We start from the raw sequence: 17,336 nt of genomic DNA, 5'->3' as shown, positions 1-17,336 counted from the left end.
ACGTCTTTCTACTGCCCCCTGCAGCTGGCGTCACGATCCTCTTTCCCATCTTGGATCCTCCCTCCGGAGCCAAATCAAAAGACTCCCTTGCTCTGCTTCCTCAGCCAGACCTTTAACTATATAATATTTTCAGCTGTCTGTTTTTCTAGTGATCTGGTTACAAATACTTACTTGTAAGACCCTCGACTTTTGGAGTCTTGTGATCTCTTTTTAGGGAGCCCAGGGATTAAGACTGGTCTCCAGTCAGACCTGTGAATACTTTGAATCGGTGGTTGTCAGTGGAGAAACTAAATGTATGACAGTGAAGAAGAGAGCAATGAGGTGAGTAGTACTACATTCTCCCTCATCTCTGTGGTGTTGATTTTTTTTCTATTAGCATGACATTTATAAAAATGTTATAGAAAAGGATTTACAAGGGCAGCTCAAGATTTTTAGACTTGTTCTGTCGTTAATGAAGTGTGTGCCCAAATGTTTCTGACATGGAGAACCGATAAGAGCTTAAATCAAACACATGCTGCCGGCACAGGAATACTTCAAAGTTTCGGCCCATTAAGTCTGATCTAAAACAACAAAACGTGTATGAGCATGATACCAAACTCATATTCCCTTTTAAAATCCACTATTAAAAGGAATAGTTTACATTTTCATCAAAAGTCCTTTTTCTTGGTGTAGGCAGTATAGTACTCTTACAGGTGCATCTCATTCATTAGAATACAGTGGAAGATTAATTTCATTCAGTAGTTAAAATCAAAAAATTAAACAGATTTGTTACACAGTGAAAAAGTGGGAAAAGGTGTTTACTTTTATTGGGATGTTCATGGCTAACAGCTAATAAAACCCCTAAATTCATTGTCTTCTAAAATACTGTGGAAAAAGTTCAAAATTATAAACTAATGATGATGCTCTAAACACCTGTAAAGGTTTCTTGAGTCTTTAAATGGTCTCTTACGTAGGTACACAGTCATGAGGAAGACTGCTGACTTGACAGTTGTCTGTGAAACTGCCATTGAGACCTCCACAAGAAGGGTAAGCCACAGGCTGTACCCAAGCGTATTCATAGAAGGTTGATTGGAAGGAAAAAATGTTGGAAAAAGGCACATAGACAACAGGGATAATTGCAACCTTCAGAGGATTAACAAGCAAAACCTATTCAAGAATTTGGTGGATAGGCTGGAGTCAGTATATCAAATGCCACCACACAGATGCATTAACAAATTTGGCTACAATTGACTCAGTCCTTGTTTGAAGCCACTTCTGAACCAGAGACATCAGAAGCGTCTTTCCTGGGTTAAGAACACTGTGGCTCCAAAGTCTTTTCAGGTGAAAATACATTTTGTATATCATTTGGAAATCAAGGTCCCAGAGTCTGAAGGAGGATCAGAGATGCACAAAATTCAAGATGCTTGAAGTCCAGTGTGAAGTTTCTACAGTCTGGAGTGCCATGTCATCTGCTGCTGTGGATCCACTGTGTTTTCTGAAGTCCTGAGTCAAAGCAGCCATTTAACAGGGAATTTGAGCGCACTTAATGCTTCCATATACTGAGAAGCTTTATGGAGATGCTGGTTTCATTCCTAGCAGGACTTGGCAACTGCCCACAGGGAAACCAAACAAAAGTAACAAAAGCTGGTTAAATGGATATTCCTGCTTAATTGTCCAGCCAACTGGCCTGACCCAAACCCCGTAGATTCTCCATGGGGTGTTGTCAAGAAGAAGAGACTCTAGACTCAACAATACAGACAAACTGAAGGCTGCTATCAAAGCAACCTGGGTTCCATAACACCGCAGCAGTGCCACTGGCTGATCGCCTCCATGCCACGCTGCACTGATGCAGTAGTTCATGCAAAAGGAGCTCCAACGATGTACTGAGTGCATATGGATGAACATACTTTTCAGAAGAAAAACTTCTCTCTGTAAAAAATCGTTGGTGTTATGCAATTATCTATTTTTTTGAGATGCTGAAGTTGGGTTTTCAGAAGAAAGAATCTTTATCGGGGTTTCACTTTTTGAATTGAACTACTGAAATAAATCATCTGTTCCACAGTATTCTAATTTATTGAGATGAACCTGTAGAAGTTCAGCTGAAGTTTGAGACCTTTAGCAATCTGAGTTAAAAAGAGGCAGGATTTTCAGTTACTTTAAAGGAAGTCTAATATGTAGGTATGCGCAAGGATCATTGGTTGCAACACAAAATTCCCCCAGTTTCTTGACTAAGCCTGGCACAGTGTTTATGTATTTAAAAGCACTTGAATCTTGTTCATAAATTTGCAGAAAATAATGTTAGCATGATTTGATGTTTCAAAGAAAGGAGGGTTGGACTTTTTCCAGCATTTGGTATTTCAGTATTTTCCATTTGGTTTCATTAAAAGACAAGTGCCCAATGAGGAAAACTTGTCCCAATAGAGCTCAGGTAAATAAAAAAGCTCATTATGCTTCATGAGAATATAGCACATTTTGATAAACATATTAATTTTTTAAAGACTTTTAGGTGGTTAGATGGTGCGTTGAAGGTAGCATGGGTGATCATAGAGCTCAGATATGGACATGAAACAGTCAAATACACTGCCTAAATAAGGAGTATTCACCCCCTTAGATGTTTCACTGTTACTGATTTAAAAAAAAAGTCAGTATAATTTGGCTTTTTTTTTTAAGATTTATTTTTGGCCTTTATTAGATAGGACAGTGGATAGAGTCAGAAGCAGGGAGGAGAGCGGGGAGAGACATGCAGGAAATAGTGCCACGGGCCGGATTCGAACCCAGGTCGCCTGCAAATATGGTGTGCGCCTTAACCACTCGACTACCAATGCGCCATAATTTGGCTTTTTTGACTAAACAATCAACCAAAACTCTGTAATTTCAAATTGAAAACAGATTTCTACAAAGAAGTATTAATTTTACGAAAATATGTAATGTCAAATAGATGACTGCATAAATATTATCCTACTTTTAAGTGACTGTCCTAATTTAACAGAGGTCCAGCCGATTTGTGCTAGTAGTTTCACAGCTAGTGAAAGGGGAATCACCTGAGTGCAGTGAATTTGTCTAAAGTGATTGTAGTATAAAAATCCTGTCTTTAAGGTCTAGTCTAATCGGTATTCATGGCCACCATTACACCATGAGGACAAAAGAACACTCCAAGCAACTCAGAGAAAAGGTCATTGAAAAGTATAAGTCAGGGAATGGATGTAAAACAGCCCATTTATCTGCTAACAACATCCCAAAGCCAGTGATTAGAGATTAGACAAACTGAATCACAGGCAGTATCTTTGGCTGACCTGAATCCAGCTGTGATTCACACAGCTGTCCCCAGTGACCCTCTGAAATGGGCTTGAATGTTTCCAAAACTTGAATCTTTGGTCTGAGTGGGGCTTAAAAACGGCAGTTTCTATTGAGTGCTGCTAATGGAAATTGGAAAGAAATGTAAGAGATACACGCTGGTTAGAAATCCTTTTATGTTAGGCAGCTGTTTTTGATAATGGAGTTGCAGCCTTTACATTACACCCAAATACAGTGAAAAAATGCAGTAGGCCTTCGTGTGAGAAGGTGAAATCTACTGTTGTGCTTAAGCGAAGGACTGTTTAGTAAGAATATTGAACTTGTAGAAACTCTTAAGGTAAGAGACATTTTACTCCACAGTATAACTGAATACTTGATAAGGTTCACTGTAGCTCGTCTCTCTGCAGAGTGATGTATCTTAGTGAAGTTTTTATCAATAATCCTCATGAAATGGTTTTGGGATACTGGTGCAGCATGTTTGGGGGAAAAGGTCTTCAAATTAAATTCAGTAGCACTGATTACTTTTAGAATAGCTTTGTTCTTTGTAAAGGTCCTGGTGCCAGTTGTGATGTCCCAGTCTGTTGACTGACTCCAGCTGCCTGTGTTGTTCTGTTAGAGCCTCAGCTCGCACACTTTGTCTGGGACATTAGGGTGTTAATGGATTATCTAAAGGTGTTGACTCAGGTGTGTATGTATGAGGATGGTACAGTGCTCAAAGAGTCCTGGGATCTGTCTCAGGCACCAGACTCAAGTTCTCTGCTGTCTCCCATGCTCCCTCCGCCTCTGCTCTGTGATCTGTCTTCTGTTTTCTCACCTCTGCTTCAACCTCAAACCTCCTCATCCAATGAAAACTTGCATTCAGGATTTACCCTCAGTCTTTGAAATGTCCCCTCTTTGCATTGCCTAACAGTCACCTTGCTTCGACATGGATATTGGAGGCTTGACCACGGTGGTCGCGAACTCTGCTTACATCAATGCTCGGGGAAGCATCGATGGCTCGAACCTGGCAGCAGCTCGGGATAAGAAGTACCACTCTCGGCTCAAGCTGCCCCACATCACCGTGTGTGAGGGTTTGATGGAAACCCTGGACTTGTCCTTTGACTTGGTCTGCGTGGATCAACCCATTGGAAAACGGCTCTTTAGAGAGTTCTTAGACGCGAATAAGGAGTATCACGGCGCATGCCGTTTGTGGAGAGACATCGAGGACTATGACCTGGCTGAGGATTCAGAGCGGGCAAAGAAGGCCTCAAAGATCATTCAGAGATACATGGACCCTTCTGCCAAACACTACTGCCCCTTCCTTTCTGAGGACATCATAGCTAAAGTGAAAGAAGGCCAGGAGGCAGTAGGCGACAACTTGTTCGCTGTAGCATTATCCACGACTCTGGATTTTCTACGAGAAGCCCCCTTCACTTTCTTCCTGGAGAGCATGTACGTGAAGAGGTTCCTGCAGTGGAAGTGGCTGGAGATGCAGCCCATGGATGCAGACTGGTTCCAAGACTTTCGTGTTTTGGGGAAAGGTGGGTTTGGGGAGGTTTCAGCCTGTCAGATGAAGGCGACAGGGAAACTGTACGCATGTAAGAAGCTCAACAAGAAGAGGCTGAAGAAGAGGAAAGGATACGAGGTAAGGGAAAATACTTTTTTAACTTGCTGTTCATCTGCAAGAGGCCAGCATTGTTATCCCTCTTGGTCCTGTTAGATTGGATGTGTAGTACCAGAAGGAGGGACATGCACCATAAACTTCTTTTTACTCATTTATTCTGGGATTATGTCAGTTTTTTATCTTTTTCTTGAGATCGTGGCTGACCTATCTTGTTGTCCTGGTTTAAAATGTTGGTTTTCCTGTGAAAGGGAGTTTCATTTTGTAGTTTTCTTGAGATTTGGAGAACTCAACTCTAACAAATAAAAAAAAATTTGTTCACCCTGGAATGTTGGGATATAAAATCAAATTCCTTAGAAAAGAAGAGTTGCAAATTACTGGAGAAAATAGAGTAAACTATGAATGAATGCATGTCCTATCTAGGCTTCCGTAACGACTACAATTACACTGATCCTCCTCTTTTCTTTTGGTCTTATTAAGTTTCAAATGCCTAAACAAATCAAGATTTGATAATGAAGACAAGCTAACGTACAAAGCTGCAAATTTTAAGCATCCTTGAATTAAAAATGTGTTTTTGAGTTTCTGACAAAATTGATTCAAAAGATATCAGTGAATTAAAGACATGTTGAAAATAAGTCCATGCAGACTAGATTTCTTGTGGATTATTTGGATGGTTCCTTCTCTGCTAAACACATTAGTAGTGGATAGGTTAGGCATTGTTTTATTTCCCTGCAGAAGACTTCAGGGAAATCCAAAGCTCTTTTCAATGCAGCGCGGGCACTGCATGATTAATGAAGGTATTCTGCTGGCTCTCTGTTCCAGAGAAAGTGCCCAGCCTGCGATGGTGCTAATCATCTTTGTCCCTGCCTCGGTCTCGTTTGGCTTTAGCCTGCAGTATTAAACACTGAGACGGGGATAGAGTGATTACTGGGAGCTTTAGTGAAAAGCTCTGCCGAATGGAACTTCTTGGCACACATGCATCTCGCCCTTGAATTGTCTGAGGTCATTTTGTCAAACGGACTTTTTCAACTGGAATATGCATCAGCAGGTTTTTCTACAGATGGACAGAAGAGTCTGCATAGTTGTACATTTGTTACAAGCTGTCTTTCTTGATTTCCTCCTGCAGGGGGCGATGGTGGAGAAGAGGATTCTTGAGAAGGTTCACAGTCGCTTCATTGTGTCGCTGGCGTACGCCTTCCAGACAAAAGAAGAACTTTGTCTGGTCATGACCATCATGAATGGAGGAGACCTCAAGTAACCTTTACACTCTGAAATACCTCAATGTAACACCAGGAACACTTAGAAAACTCGCTCCTCATCACGTCACTGCTGTTATACTGTTTTTCTTGGTGTCTAAAAACAGGACAGGAGATTTTTCTTGCAGTATCCTCTAAAATTGCAATCCATCGAACAGACTGATGCAGCCAGCTTTTAGGATTAATTTATCATTTGTCAAATTGTGCCACAATTGAGTACGACCCAGTTGAAGTCGGTAGGGATCACAGTACCCCACAATATAAAATGGATACAAATGTAGATAATTTTAATCTTTTTGTAAAATATGGACATCATAATACCCGCTCCAATTAGGGATGAGTATCACAATCTGGTACCAACATAGTACCAGGCATAAAATGCGTTAGGTGAAGAAGTTACAGCTGTTTCCTTCACTAAAATGTTCTATTTCTGAAATATTCATGATACAGAGACAATTTTTTGTTCAGCTGAAACTTTTAAAACACTTTTTGTCTTAGAAGTATCGATTCAGGTACCGTTTAGGCACTGGAACCTTTTGAAAAGTGTCACTTTAGTACTGGCATCAGAAACAACCCCAACGATATACCTTAGCTCCAATGCAAGAGCCACAGATACAACTTTGAGTGCTGGTGTTTTATGCATTTATGCAGATGATTACATGATATATCCATTAATAATGGCCCTTCTTTAAAAGACATGTGAATGGCAACTTTCATTATATACAGAAGAGGATTAGTGCAACAAAAAAAGGGACAATTTATTTTTTACTTGTGAGAAAAAAGTCAGAATCCTGAGATTAAAGTCAGAATTCTGAGGGAAAAAAAAGTCAAAATTCTGACTCCTCAAAAATGTCAAAATTCAGAGGCTGAAGTCAGAATTCTAAGAAATGTCAAAAATTCTGGGAAAAAAGTCAGAATTTTTCTTTTTTACTTGTGAGAAAAAAGTCTGAATTCTGAGAGTCTGAATTCTGAGATTAAAGTCAGAATCCTGAAATTTAAGTCAGAATTCTGAATAAAAAAGTCAAAATTCAGACTCCTCAAAGTTGTCACAATTCAGAGATTAAAGTCAAAATTCTAAGAAATGTCAAAATTCTGGGAAAAAAGTCAGAATTCAGAGATTGAAGTCAGAGCTCGTTGAAAAAAAGTCAAAATTATGTCTCCTAAAAAATGTCAGAATTCTGAGATTAAAATCAGAATTCTAAGGTTAAAGTCAGAATTCTGAGATTAAAGTCAGAATTCTGAGATTAAAATCAGAATTCTAAGGTTAAAGTCAGGATTCTGAGGTTAAAGTCAGAATTCTGAGATTAAAGTCAGAATTCTGAGATTAAAGTCAGAGTAAGGAAATGAACCAAAGTGCTTTACAACAGATTTATTATATGACTCTGTAACTAAAAAGAACTGCAAATGGAGAAGATTGAAATGACAGGGATTAGAGATTAGAGATTGACAGAAGCTAATTAAGACCAACAGTTATAAAAGTCAGAAACAATAAGATAAAGTAAACTGATAGCACAGAATTCATGAAAAAAAACAATACCCTAAACTTAAAGTGAGGTTAAAAGGAAAATCTTTAAGTTAGGACAGGAGTTAATGTAGTATAGGAGTATTTTCCTGAGTTTAGACACTGTAACCTTTGATTTTGAGCTTTGACTAAATATGAACAAACAGTTGTAGGGCTTTCCCATTACATTAAGGGAATAGCTTTACTTGGTCTGACTCGGCATGGCAAGCCCAGTGCAGCAGGGGATTTGCTCTTCCACTATAACCGAGCTAACTGTTTGAGGGTACCTCTTAGAGCTGCTGACACGGCGTTTTGGGTCGATGATGTTGGATTGCTGCACCACCAGAAGAAGCAATGTTTGGTTATCTATCCACTCACATCATGCCTGTCTTTGCTTTTGTCTTGAGGTGCTTCAAGTTCTCGAGGTTGCTACTTAAACATGTCTGCGAGGCGTCCCCAAATGATGATGTCATTGTGATGCAATAGGAGGGGGGACAGGTGGGCTTGGGCCCTGCTCCAGAGACTATTCTGGTGATGGGAAAATAAACCAGCACAGCTTGGTTTGGAAGTCATAGTGGAAAAGCTCTATTAGTCTCAGTGGCATTACCATTGGTCTCTGAGGCAAACTCATGAAACCCACTGATGGCTGTGGGCCTGAGGCCTCCTGACTAATGGCTCCAACTCATCTGGCAGCAGTGTTCTTTGTGGCAGCTTTTTTGGTTTAGTCTCAGTCTTTACATTCATTTTACATTCAAATGCCTTTTAGTTTTTAGTCACATTTTAGTCATGTTCAGTCTTGAAAGTTTTAGTCCAGTTTTAGACGATGAAAACTCAAAAACATTTTAGCATTTTAGGAAGTCTTTGCATTTTCTTTGAGCTAACTTAACCAGGCAGAACGTAAAATCAATATAACTTTAAAACACTCATATTAAAGCACTATCGATGTTTGAATTAATTCAATATATACTGATAAAAATACTGACGTATCACATAGCCTATGCAAAGTGGAGAAATATCATAGGTTTTGAATGTTCGACAAAAAAAAATACATTTAAGTCTTCTTTAAGTCTCCTTGACAAAAACAACACTTACTTCTTGTCACTGTTTTTATCACCAGTGGTCCTTTTTTAAATCAACTTTTTGTCTTTCATGGAAAAAAAGCTTTTTAACAACATTTTTAGTTGACAAATTGAAAAGTCACATATTTTTCCCCTTTAAGGCAAGTTTATATTAGTCTCAGAGGTCCCCAAAACATGCCTGTGAAGTTTGTCGCTGTAAAAAATACTCCAGCATTGGATTATTGCATGTCTAAAAACCCTCTGTTCAACCCTGCTCAGAACAGGCTGTTTCTGTGTCTGTAGCTTTAAATGTTGATGAGCTGTTTGACTCCACCCCTAACTTTGCCCCACTCAGGAAATGGATGTGGCTTAATGGATGGACAGGGAATGAAAACTTCAGTATTTTTCACATAGCTTACCACTGAATATTCGTTGTCAGCATCTTCTATCTTTAAGTTAGATACGGGGTATCTGTTAGCCTACATAACATACTTGCATGCAGATAACATAGCCTTACGTGAGAAATTGATAGCTCACCTGTCCTGTGTTTCTTAGGTACCACATCTACTTGGTGGATGAGAATAACCCAGGGTTTGAAGAGCCTAGAGCATGTTTTTACACGGCTCAGATCATCCAAGGGTTAGAGCACCTTCATCAGAAGAGAATCATCTACAGAGATCTCAAACCAGAGAATGTGCTGCTGGACAATGATGGTAGGCGTATTTTATTAACTATGAAAGTGTTGGTGCAAAAACACAAAAACATTAAAGGATGATATCTCCGATGTTCCCAGGGAATGTGCGCATATCTGACCTGGGTCTTGCTGTGGAGCTAAAAGAAGGAAAAACACTGACTAAAGGATACGCTGGGACACCAGGTGGGTCACATCTACAAATAAAAATGCCTTACTTTTATTCTTTTTATGCTTTTATTGGATTTTCATCCACTGTTTGGCTTTGGTTCCTACAGGGTACATGGCTCCTGAGATGCTGAAAGGAGAGAAATATGACACTTCAGTGGATTACTTCACTCTTGGAGTGACACTGTTTGAGTTCATGGCTGCTAAGAACCCGTTCAGAAACAGAGGGGAAAAGGTGAAACACCTTTTCATCAAATTTAGAGCACAAATATCTGAACTTTTAAAAGTAGATCAGGTTATGAGACAATATTTCCTGTGTGTTTAGGTTGACCGTGAGGAGATGAAAGAGCGTATGCTGACACGGGAGGTGAACTATCCAGACAACTTCAGCGAGCATGCGAAGTCTCTCTGTGAGGGGCTGACGGCCAGAGAAGTCAATCAGAGGATGGGATTTAAGAACGGATGCTGTGATGAGATCAGAGCTCATCCATTTTTTAGTGGCATCAACTGGAGGAAACTCAACGCAGGTACAATCTGTTTAAGAAACATTCTGTTGTCATGGTGGTTTATGATTAAACCGACTCTGCCATGAAGCAGCTCCATGTTACATCCCACAAATCCTGAAAAAACAAGCATGGTTGGCAGTCAAATCTGCCTCACTTACTGTTTAAGTACTTTGGGGAATTCTTAAGCATTTTCAAGGAAATTTTATTGATACGTTTGTATATTTTGGAATGTTCCATCAGGAGTTTTTTTTTTTTCATTTTTATAGAAATTGGGGAAATGTATTTTTGATATTAAGAAATTTGATTTTAATTTATGGTTAGAGTTTGTGTTGAAACATATTTTTTTTTTAAATACAACACTGGTAAATTAATTTGTTAATTTCAGGCAATTTGTTTGAGAATATGAGGGTAGTGCCCCTTAACATTTTGAAGAATTTTCATTGTCATTACAGGGATTTTTTTTTATGTCTTTGGGAATTTTCTATCTTTTTTATGAAACTTTGCTTAATGAATTTGTTTTTTTAAAATTGATAACATTTTTTGTGGAAATTTGCTTAAATATTTTCAGGAATTAACAGGGAATAACTGACTAATCCACTGCTGTGTTTTCTTCAGAAAATGCTGTAGTGTTTTAGAATATTTTCTCATTGGGAGTTTATGTGGTCATTTCAGGGTAGAAAACGTCTTAATTCTTTTACACTGTGATGCAATGTAATATTTACCTCTCACCTCTCCAGGTATTCTACCTCCTCCCTTCGTCCCTGATCCCAAAGTGGTGTACGCCAAAAGTCTTGATGACGTCGGGGCTTTCTCCTCGGTGAAGGGAGTAACCCTGGAGGATTCTGACAAGACCTTTTTCGATGAGTTTTCCTCAGGAAACATCCCAATCCCCTGGCAGGAGGAGATGATAGATATGGGCATTTATGGAGAGTTGAACCTTTGGGGTCCTGAAGGAACCCTCCCCAACGACCTCCGCAGGGAGTCCATACTGGAGCAGCCAAAGTCATCAACCTGTTGTGTTTCATAATTAATGTATCAACCATGCAGTCGACATTATTGTATTTATTTAGGACATTAAGAGACAAATTCTCAGGACAGGAAGAGTCTCTGCTGAACTTTTTAATAGCAGAGTCAGACTGGGACTTTTGATTGTTGAGCACAAACACCTAAAGAAAAGAATGGAGATGGGTTTTCCACCTGGAATGAACTAAAAATTAGGACAGTAACTATGTCATATCCTCTATCCTTCCCTTATACACTCAAAATCTTTTTGTTTTTCTCTTTAAAGCTGTTAACTTTCTTCTTTTTCTTGTTGAGTCTTCAGTTATGTTCTGCTTTTAGGTATAAAATGCACTTTAAAATTTAGGTTGGCTTTACCACAAGTTAAGCCTGATTTATACTTCTCCATCGATCCTTAGTCTCAGCACATGCTGAACTCTGCTTGTTTTCAGAGAATTACAGAACGATGAAGACACGCAAGCAAACAAGTCTATAATGCTTACGTCCACTATGGCGTACCATAGATTCAATGCAAGAGTATAAACCAGGCTTGTGTGGCATCTTTGGTGCTAAGATCACATGTTGAACATGTTAATTTTCTTCTTGTCAATACGTGCCCTCATATAGTGTTTGCCATTTAATGGAAGGTGTGTTCAATTTTTAGCTCTAATGCTGCTGTCTAACAGAGGCAAACAAGAATAAACACAAAGTTTGATCCTTTTGGAAATCATTTTCTTATTTTGTGAAGTAAACAATCTAACTTCAGAAAAGTTGGAGTGCATTGATGTACAAATCTCATAAGCCCATATTTTATTTCAATAGAACATAAAATATCAGATGTTGAGACTGAGAAAATTTACCATTTCATAAAACAAAACTTAAATCATTTTGAATTTGATGGCAACAATAAATCTCAAAAAAGTAGGGATGGGTCAACAAAGTCTTGAAAAGTTAGTGGTTCTAATGAAAAACAGGTGGAGGAGCATTTTGCAACTTGTTATGTTTATTGGCAGCTGGTCTGTATCATGAGTGGGTGTAAAAGGGGCATTTTAGAGAGTCTCTCACAAGTTAGGAGAAGAAAGGAAAAGGCACAGAGAAATACTCCTCAATGTAAAATTGCAAAGACATCATCAAGAGATTCAGAGAATCTGAAGAAGGCTAATATTGGATTCCTGATCTTTTAAACCTTAGGTGGCACTGCATTTAAAACAGCAATGATTCTGTACTGGAAATCACTGCATGGGCTCAGGAACACTTCCAGGAATCACTGTCTGTCAACACAGTTCACCATGCCTACAAGTTAAAGCTGTGACATGCCAAGAAGAAGCCATATGTGAACATGATCAGAAAATGCTGCCATCTTCTCTGAGCCAGAGCTCATTTAATACTGAGGCAAAATGGAAAACTGCTCTGTGGTCAGTTAAATCAAAATTTGAAAATCTTTTAGGAAACCACAGCTTCCATGTTCAAAATCCTGCATCTCTGATGGTATGGGGTTGTGTTAGTGTCGATGGCGAGGGCAACTTTCACATGTGGAAAGGTGGAATCAATGCTGACAGCTTTGTAGATGTTTCAGAGCAACATACGCTCTCATCCAGACAACGTCTCTTTCAGGGAAGGCCTTGACTATGCCGGTTAGAGAATGCTAAACCACATCCATCACAACAGCATGGGTTTGCAAAGAGTCTGGGGGCTGAACTGGTCCAGAAATCTCACAAAAGGAAAACATTAGGTGCATCATAAGATGAAAGTCTGGCAAAAAACAGAGACCCAGGACAGTTGAGCAGGTAGAATCCTGGGACAACATTCCTCTCCAAAAACTCCACCACTCATCACTTCCCAGACATTTACAGACTGTTGTGAAAAGAAGAGGGGGTGCTATATAATGGTTAATATGGCCCTGTCCCTAATTTTTTGAGACGTGTTACTGACATTAAATTCAAAATGATTTGTTAACCCAGGACAACAACTCTAGTTTTCCTGTGATTCTCTTGAGAAATTACTCATCATGGGGAAAAAGTGAGAAGAATAGTTTAGATTTATCAGTTTAATTAGTGCTTTAACGTTTCGGTTGCTCTTCTGTTTAAGTTCAGTTGTTATATATATTTTTTTTAATTAATGGCAAGAGCATAGAACCTTGGTTGAATGTATGGTTAGTTTAATGCAAAAAATGTTGAAAGCACAATATTTCTAAAAACAGCAAAAGTCAGACAACTCTACAAAAATGTACTTATAAATAAAACAGCTGATTGAAATGCAATCTGGCTAAGAACTACATGTATTTTAAAAAATCTCTAACGTTTGCAGGTTTGTAGAGGAATGTAATGTAAGCACACATTAAAAGCACACTTATCTAAAACTGTTTAACCTTCATTAGGGTTCTGTTACTCCTTTGCTGTGGCCTTGTAGATCCTGATCTCCTGCTGTGGGATCTCAGTGACCAGCGACGTGTTGAAGCTGCTCTTAAATCTCTCTGCGAACCTCAAGTCCGACTGAAACCGGATCTTGTTGGCCCACAGCAGCGTGGTTCGACTTCCTGGTCGGCAGAAGTGGCAAAAGGTTTCCAGCAGTTCCTCTAGACAGTCATGAGGGTAGACCACATCAGCTGCGAGGACGTAGTCGTACTGGTAGGACACAGAGGGGAAGTCTCGCTCCAGGTCCTGGCCCCAGGTTAGCCTGGCTACCTGAGGGGTGTAACGGGACCGACCTTTGGTGTTCCTTAGAAGATTAAAGGTGAGGTTGGACAAGATGTCAGGTAGGTCTGTAGCTGTCACAGCAGCACCTGGAAGAAAGTTTGAGAAAACAGGAATGAACAGGAGTCAGTGGATCAAGAGCCACCACACACAAATGGGTCCAGGAAATGGACTTCAAGTGACCAGTTCCTAGTGTCAATTCCCTCTTGAACCACAGACGCCATCAGTGTCTCACCTGAGGGGAAAAAGAACTGGACTGTTGCTCAGTGGCCCAGAATCCTGTTTTTAGATGGAAGTACATTTTTGAATTTCATTTGGAAATCTAAATTCCAGAAACTCGACGTAGATCAGGGAGGCCCAGAGTCCAAGGTGCTTGAGGTCCAGTGCTTTCAGCTTCCACAGTCAGTGATGGTATCAGGTTCCATGTCATCTGCTGCTGTTGGTCCACAGTACTTTATAAAGTCCAGAGTCTATGTTGTCAGCCATCTACCAGGAGATTTTAGAGACCTTCATGCTTCCATCTGCTGAGAAGCTTTATGGAGATGCTGGTTTCCTTTTCCAGTAGGATGTGACACCTGCCCACTGTGAAGCCTAAACCACCAGAAACTGGTTTGTTGACCGTGGTGTTACTGTGTCTGATTGGCCAGCCAACTGGTCTGACCTGAACCCCGTAGAGAATCACTAAGGCAATATCAAGAGGAAGACGAGAGACAATAATCCAGACAAGCTGAAGGCTGCTATCAGAGCAACCTGGGCTTCATTTCCCCCCAGCAGTGCCACGGACTGATTGGCTCCATGCCACATTGCATAGATGCAGAAACATCTTAAAAGGAACTCTAACCAAGTACTGAGTGCATAAATGACCATACTTTTCCAGAGGGTTGACATTTCTGTATCATAAATCCTTTTTGGAACTGATGTTTAGTGATATTCTAAAAAAAAAAAAAACCTTTTCATGATATTCACATTTTTTGAGCAGCACCTGTACATCTTTTTTTGTCTGAGGCAGGACCAAACCATTTCAGGGAAACACAGGGGGAGTTAAGAAATATGATGGAAAGAAAAAAAAAGAGAGAAGGAAAAATAAATGGGCTTTTTTTTTACTAGCACAGTATGAGAAAAGTAGTCTTTAAAGGTCACATATTATGCAAAAATCACTTTTTCATAACCTTGCAATGCAGATGGATACACCCGTTTCTGTGTTTCTCACTGGTAAATCCACCTTGCAAAGTTCCCATTTGAACCGTTTGGACCCGGTTAGAAAGTGACAGGACCAATCAGCAACGAGGGGCAGTACTTCCGGGTGCGGGGAGTCGTGAGGTAAGCAAGCTGCAACAAGAGGCCGGTGCAATTATGGCGGAAGACAGTAGTGTGGATGCTGCTAAAGCATTAGTTTTAATCAGAACTTAACAACATTTCTCCGTTAAAAGAAAAACAAAGAACAGCATTGAGTTGTTTTCTTTTAGAAAATGATAAAAGTCGTGTACTGATGTCTACAGTCGCCATGGTTCACGTTTTTCTATGGAGTTTACTCCTTGGTAGCAGCTTCATCACGTGTTTTGTTGCTCTGATTGGCCAGTAAAGATGTCATATACAGAACGTTCTTCCAATCACCCTCCGAGTTTTTTTCAAAGGCTCTGCCTTTTTCCAAACACTGTATATGGGAGGTTTACCAGATGGATATGTGAAACATCCATCTTGCGTGTCAGGTTAAAAATTAGTGGCAAGAAGTTAAATTCTCAAGATCTCGACAAAATGTTAAGGACTCATCAGAAAACTGGCCTAGTTATCATAAGAACATTAAAAATTTCCTTGTGACTATAGATAATGGAGCATTTAAAATGTGTAGATGCATGTCCTTTTAGGGCTTCCATAGAAATTCACTTGAACCTTTCTCCTTTTAGTATTTCATCACTGGTCTTCAGGTTGTAGCTCTGTGATGACGAAGGCAGAGAAACGAGGAGAAACTATGAAAAGTTCTGAAGTATTGTATGATTAGTTTTTAATATCCAGTAAAGCAAAATGAGAATTATGTTTCCCATGCATTATAAATGAAAAGTTCAGCGTATGTGAATAACTGTCAAAAGGACTCTTCATCATGATGCTGTGTCTTTACTGGTCTGCTTGGGATGCAAAAATGTTGGTGTGGGTGGAAAGTCATGGTTCTCAGACAATGAGTCCAAGTGTTTAGTGACGTAATGATATTTCCTTGAGTTCCACAAGCAGGAAAAAATGTACATTTTGTACGAAAGAAGAGAAGAGCAGAGAAATGTCGACTAAAGGCAAAGGCATACAGTAGTTTCACGTCATTCAAACCAATGACCTATGGCACAAATGCAAAGCCTCTGTGATGTGAGACGGACATTAAACTTTTTTTAAAATGCCACCATAACTGCTTTCTTAACAGGAATTTAACATACAAACACTAGTTCTTGTATTTGGGGGCTTTTTAGTGTGCAGATAGATCACTTTGAGTTATGTGTTAATAATGATTGAAGTGTAAAGTCTGTATGGAGACATGCACTGTTCTTGTGGACAAAGATATTTGTTCACACATGTTATAAACTGTTAAATATGCAGATGGACTTTATTATCAGACTCACCGAGCAGACTGGCCACTATAGAGAGCAAACCAGTCCCAGCTCCCAGCTCCAGCACTGCCTTATCCATCAGGTTCACCTGTTGCTGGTTATTCTCCAAAAACTGGCACAAAGCTATCGCCTGCAAAATGAAAAAATGTTATTATTTCACGAACAACTAACTTCTGTACAGATACACACAGCTGTGTACAAACATACCCCAGGCCAGATCAGAGCACCGAAAGTATCTATAGACTCTCGGATGCTTATGTCATGACCAGCAAAGTAAAAGTTCTCCTTCCCCAGTGCGTAGTAAACACTCGGCTCCCAGACGTTCCTCCTGTCCTGGGCCTCTCCTGCCATCGCTCTGTGCTCTGTTACAGCTGAAGAGCAGAAGAGGAGAGGGTGGCGTGTAAATCTGCAGACTTAAAGCTCTCATCAGTGGAGTAAATCTAGCTAAAAGCTAAATGATGTTTATGTGTTGCAGTACAGAAATCAGACATGTGATGGCAGTGCAGATTGAACAGGTACCTTCATCTCTGGTCTCCTGCTCCATCTGTTGTTTCACATTTGGTCTTTTGCACTCCGTCTCACTTTCCTTTTTTTTCTGTAGCACAGGTTGGCAGGTTGAGGTCATTCTGTGCATGCTGGCAAAGGACAGACATTTAATAACATTTTGAGCACTGTTACAAATAGAAAATTGGTCATGATAAGTAGGTAGGCGTAATATTAGCTCAATATTTGTACAGGCAGATAATAGCTTATGAAGTTAAGAATGGGTCATGTGATTTAAAATTTATTTAAAAACTTATTTTTGGCTTTTTATGCCAGAGGAGGACAGTGGATAGAATCCACAGGGCTAAACCAACATCTGGACATCCTTTATGAACCAAACCAAAAAAAAAATCTGCTGGACTTGGGAATATCTTATTAAACTGATCCCTGAAATTATGGTACATCGTTGCCAGTGTGTTATAATGGGCCTGAATATTGGGTCTGTCCACAATCCCCC

The 17,336-nt window shown here is 39.7% G+C and overlaps 2 protein-coding genes across 2 annotated transcripts; one reads left to right on the top strand and one right to left on the bottom strand.

The window, feature by feature from the left end:
* The first annotated feature begins 3,783 nt into the window (after window positions 1-3,783).
* Window positions 3,784-11,263, top strand: LOC121522730 (rhodopsin kinase GRK1-like). The gene is made up of 7 exons (XM_041807355.1): window positions 3,784-4,897; window positions 6,000-6,127; window positions 9,244-9,401; window positions 9,482-9,565; window positions 9,658-9,782; window positions 9,873-10,074; window positions 10,791-11,263. The coding sequence occupies exons 1-7, from the start codon at window positions 4,199-4,201 to the stop codon at window positions 11,078-11,080; spliced, it is 1,686 nt and encodes a 561-aa protein (XP_041663289.1). The 5' UTR covers window positions 3,784-4,198; the 3' UTR covers window positions 11,081-11,263.
* Window positions 11,264-13,436: 2,173 nt separating this feature from the next.
* mettl21cb (methyltransferase like 21Cb) lies at window positions 13,437-16,970 on the bottom strand. Its single transcript, XM_041807759.1, has 4 exons — window positions 16,856-16,970; window positions 16,544-16,707; window positions 16,349-16,466; window positions 13,437-13,834 (listed from the first exon to the last, which is right to left on the bottom strand). The coding sequence occupies exons 1-4, from the start codon at window positions 16,968-16,970 to the stop codon at window positions 13,437-13,439; spliced, it is 795 nt and encodes a 264-aa protein (XP_041663693.1).
* Window positions 16,971-17,336: the final 366 nt, after the last annotated feature.

Source organism: Cheilinus undulatus, linkage group 15, assembly GCF_018320785.1.
Source record: "Cheilinus undulatus linkage group 15, ASM1832078v1, whole genome shotgun sequence".
Classification (NCBI taxonomy): Eukaryota; Metazoa; Chordata; class Actinopteri; order Labriformes; family Labridae; genus Cheilinus; species Cheilinus undulatus.
This window is presented reverse-complemented; position numbering and strand designations above follow the sequence as displayed.